General features: G+C 38.5%; 1 protein-coding gene across 1 annotated transcript; it reads right to left on the reverse strand.

Annotated features, from left to right (window-relative positions):
* Positions 1 to 311: 311 nt before the first annotated feature.
* LOC106936465 (uncharacterized) lies at positions 312 to 2,466 on the reverse strand. The gene is made up of 2 exons (XM_015017507.1): positions 929 to 2,466; positions 312 to 806 (listed from the first exon to the last, which is right to left on the reverse strand). The coding sequence occupies exons 1-2, from the start codon at positions 2,069 to 2,071 to the stop codon at positions 774 to 776; spliced, it is 1,176 nt and encodes a 391-aa protein (XP_014872993.1). The 5' UTR covers positions 2,072 to 2,466; the 3' UTR covers positions 312 to 773.
* Between the last annotated feature and the right edge of the window lie 1,001 nt (positions 2,467 to 3,467).

The raw sequence follows: 3,467 nt of genomic DNA on the forward strand, positions 1-3,467 counted from the left end.
ACATGGGTGTTACGCTTTTATTTGAGTCTAAAATCACTTTTATGATTTTGGACCCAAATAGCAAGGAACTTTCAGGCAAAGTCCTTTGAACGTAGTCCTGAAATCAAACACCATAAAACATTGAGAGGATTAGGATTATGTACTTCCTTAGCATTCCAGATCCTCCAAAACAAGATCACTTTTGTGATTTTTGGACCAAGTGGGGGAAGCCAGAGCACCTGGAGGGAACCCACACATGTACAGGGGACAAAATGCACACTTAATGCAAAAAGATCCCACTATACAGCCATACTTTTTTTTTATATCAAATAATTCTTGCAAGAAGAATTTAGATTAATCAACTGAACTCATGTTCGTAATTTTGGTCCCTGTTAGCAACGAGCGTTCAGACAACATCCCTTGCTAGCAGGGACATTATTGTTAAAATCATTAAACATTGAGAGGATTAGGATGGTATGTTTCCTCATCATTCCAGATCTTCCAAAACAAGATCACCTTCGTTCACATATAAAGGGTTTTCATATTTGTACCGGCCTTCAGAATCGAGTGATTCAAGGTCTTCCAAGACAATATCACCTTCATTCACATACATAAAGTCTTCATTTATGTCCTGGCCTTCAGAGTTGACTGATTCAAGGTCTTCCGAAGCAGGATCACCAAGGTTCACATTTGTAGCATCTTGTTTTGTGTTCTGTTGACTTTCGGGGGTTTCTTGTGCGGGATCTTCCAAAACAGACTTATATGGACGCACCTGTATGAAAATCGGATGACACTCACTCATTGACGAAGCAAGGTCGGGATACATTCTGCACACAGTCCCAGAGATGACACTTTCTATGACTGTTTGGTTTTCACACACCACTTTTGTTGTGCGTACATTTTGAGGCTTTGGGGAATCCTCAAAGGCTCTGCTTCTATTGTAACTTACAGGAGATTCAGTTGTGTTCTGGTTTTCAAGATTGAGTGATTCAAGATCTTTCAAAAGAAGATCACAAGGGACCACATCTGTGGCTTCACCTTTGTCCTTGCTTTCACAGTTGGTTGGGCTTCCCATGCTTGGATGAACTTGTTTATGATAGAACATAACAGAATTGACATCTTTACAGGTGCTTTTCAGAGCACTTCTCAGATAGTTTTTTGGGAGATGAACTTTTCTGGGATGTGCCAGAGTTCTTTTGAAGCAAGCTACAAGCTTGTAGTCAACAATTGGGTGGCTCATTTTCATGAGATGGAAAAGCTTATCTCTTACCACATCCTCGTTTCCACTTAGAAGTTGGAAGATGTCTGAGCCAATTTTTCTGTCCATATCTGGGAAAATGATAAAATCTAGATCCTTCAGTTCTTCCCACAGAACTCCAGAAAGCCTCTCATAGACGGAGATAATGTCCTTCCGTCTATAATTTGTGGTAGATCTGTAACTAGCCTTACGAATCAGTTTCCAAAGAACTAGATTTATCATTTTTCTCTGTTCATCTGTTCCATGTCTCATTCCCATCTCTGTGTCGTTTTCCACCAATCGTATCCCTGTAGGATAAGTGGACTTCAAACAATCCTTACTCAGGCAGTTTTCTTCTGCATACAAGCTTTCTGCATCAAAAAAAGTGTCTTTGAGCTTTGTTATTACAAATGGTAAAAATTTCTTCATGTTGGTGGGTTCTTGAGGAACGGGATTCTCTAGGTGATACTTGAATTCTTCTACTATCCTTGGATATGACTCTGGAAAGACAAGGAGTGCAAACAAATGCAATTCGCTGGCGAGGTGGAAGGAATCACTGGCGATGCTCTGAAAGATTCTTTCACTTAGCTCTTCTGACATTCCTGACAGGATGTCCAGATCTAACTTCCCAGTTTCTGCCATGATTTGGCATAAGAGCTTACTCTGGGCGTTCTCAAAGGTTTCTCTGACGAGGGGCAGGGTTGGTTGATCTGCAACTTTCTCAATCACCTGCCACAGAAGGTCACTGAGAAAGTCCCTCTTCAAATAATCAGGATTCCTTGTGGGACAAATCTTTTGGAATTGATTTGTGCATATTTCCCTAAAGGACAACCACTTCTTAGGCTTCGTCTCCATTTCGAACTTGCTAACTACAGACACGTCTGTCACTCACAAAAAATATTTGCAAATGAGTTCTGTGCTAGAATTGTATTATATGTAATGATGACTTGGTGATGTCATGGACTCTGTGACATCATAAATCATTCTCTGAAGGGCCTCATGACACAGAGTTCAAAGGAAAAATAATTTTAACATTCTGGATAACCTCAGTGTCAGCAGCATGGTAACTGTTGCTAGGGCTAATCGTGCACAATGAGCATCCTCTGGAAAAAAAAAAGTAAGTAATGGTTCTGATCAATGATACGCCATATTGTGAGGGGAATTATTCAGAGCCTGCGCTATGGACAGTATAGGCTGCCGAGGATTTAAAGGGGCACACATAGGGCTTTTTTTTTTTTTTTTTACTAAGAGTCTACAACTAACTACTGTATACACTGTTATTTTAACAGTGTATACAGGCACAATGCTATTTTTTGACCACTTGTGTCTCAATAATTTCATATATATATATATATATATATATATATATATATATATATATATATATACAGAGGTGGAGAAAGTACTCAAAAAATTTACTTAAGTAAAAGTACAAATACACAGACAAAAATGTACTCAAGTAAAAGTAAAAGTACCACATTAACATTTTACTTAAGTAAAAGTAAAAAAGTCCTGGCTTTTAAAAATACTTAAGTAATAAAAGTAAAAGTACTTGCTGAATGCATTACCTAATCACTAATATCATTAAGTGTACTGATCATATTTAATTTTAATACATCAGAAATGTGCCAATTTGATGAAAGAACATGTTGTGTTTACTCTGTAACATAGTTTAAACTTAGATATGTGATTCTATGCATCATAATTTCAGGGATGGAAACATCTTGTCTCCTGTCCTAACATAGCATGAACTTCATTAGTGACATTTATTTAGAAAGAAATCCAACTGAAAGGGGATGGAACGAAGGTGTGGGAGGGGAAGACATGCAACCAAGGAGCCACGTAGCAGAGTTGTAGTCAAGACCACCGAACCCGAGACCAAGACCAGCGCCCTGCGCTACATGACACAATAAAATGAAGTGCACCTATCAAAACTTGTTCTCATATTGATCTGAAAGATCCACATTTCCATAAAAACACCTAGATATTAAATACTTAGAGCTGAAATATATTTAACCAGTATCAATTAAAACTCATTTCATTCTGTTTTGCTTTCATCGCTGTGCCACAATCCACAGAGGTCTCCTGCCATCCCTATAAAAATAACGCCCTGGGCGGTTGCCCATATTGCCCATATCAGAAACCACAACTGTTTGCACCATTAAACCATGAAACATAGCAATTAACTGTAAACAACACTATGAACACTGTCCAACGGCGCAACAAGAAGGAGCACCATGACTGTTCTCAT

Source organism: Poecilia latipinna, unplaced genomic scaffold (genome assembly GCF_001443285.1).
Source record: "Poecilia latipinna isolate Pla-1442-1.1 unplaced genomic scaffold, P_latipinna-1.0 Scaffold2151, whole genome shotgun sequence".
Taxonomy (NCBI): Eukaryota; Metazoa; Chordata; class Actinopteri; order Cyprinodontiformes; family Poeciliidae; genus Poecilia; species Poecilia latipinna.

Excerpts from the sequence above, each read along its gene's own strand:
- LOC106936465 (XM_015017507.1), bottom strand. The coding sequence starts at position 2,071 with ATGGAGACGAAGCCTAAGAAGTGGTTGTCCTTTAGGGAAATATGCACA. Across the intron at positions 807-928 it reads AGAACACAACTGAATCTCCT|AATGTATCCCGACCTTGCTT; the intron begins GTAAGTTACAAT and ends GACTGTGTGCAG.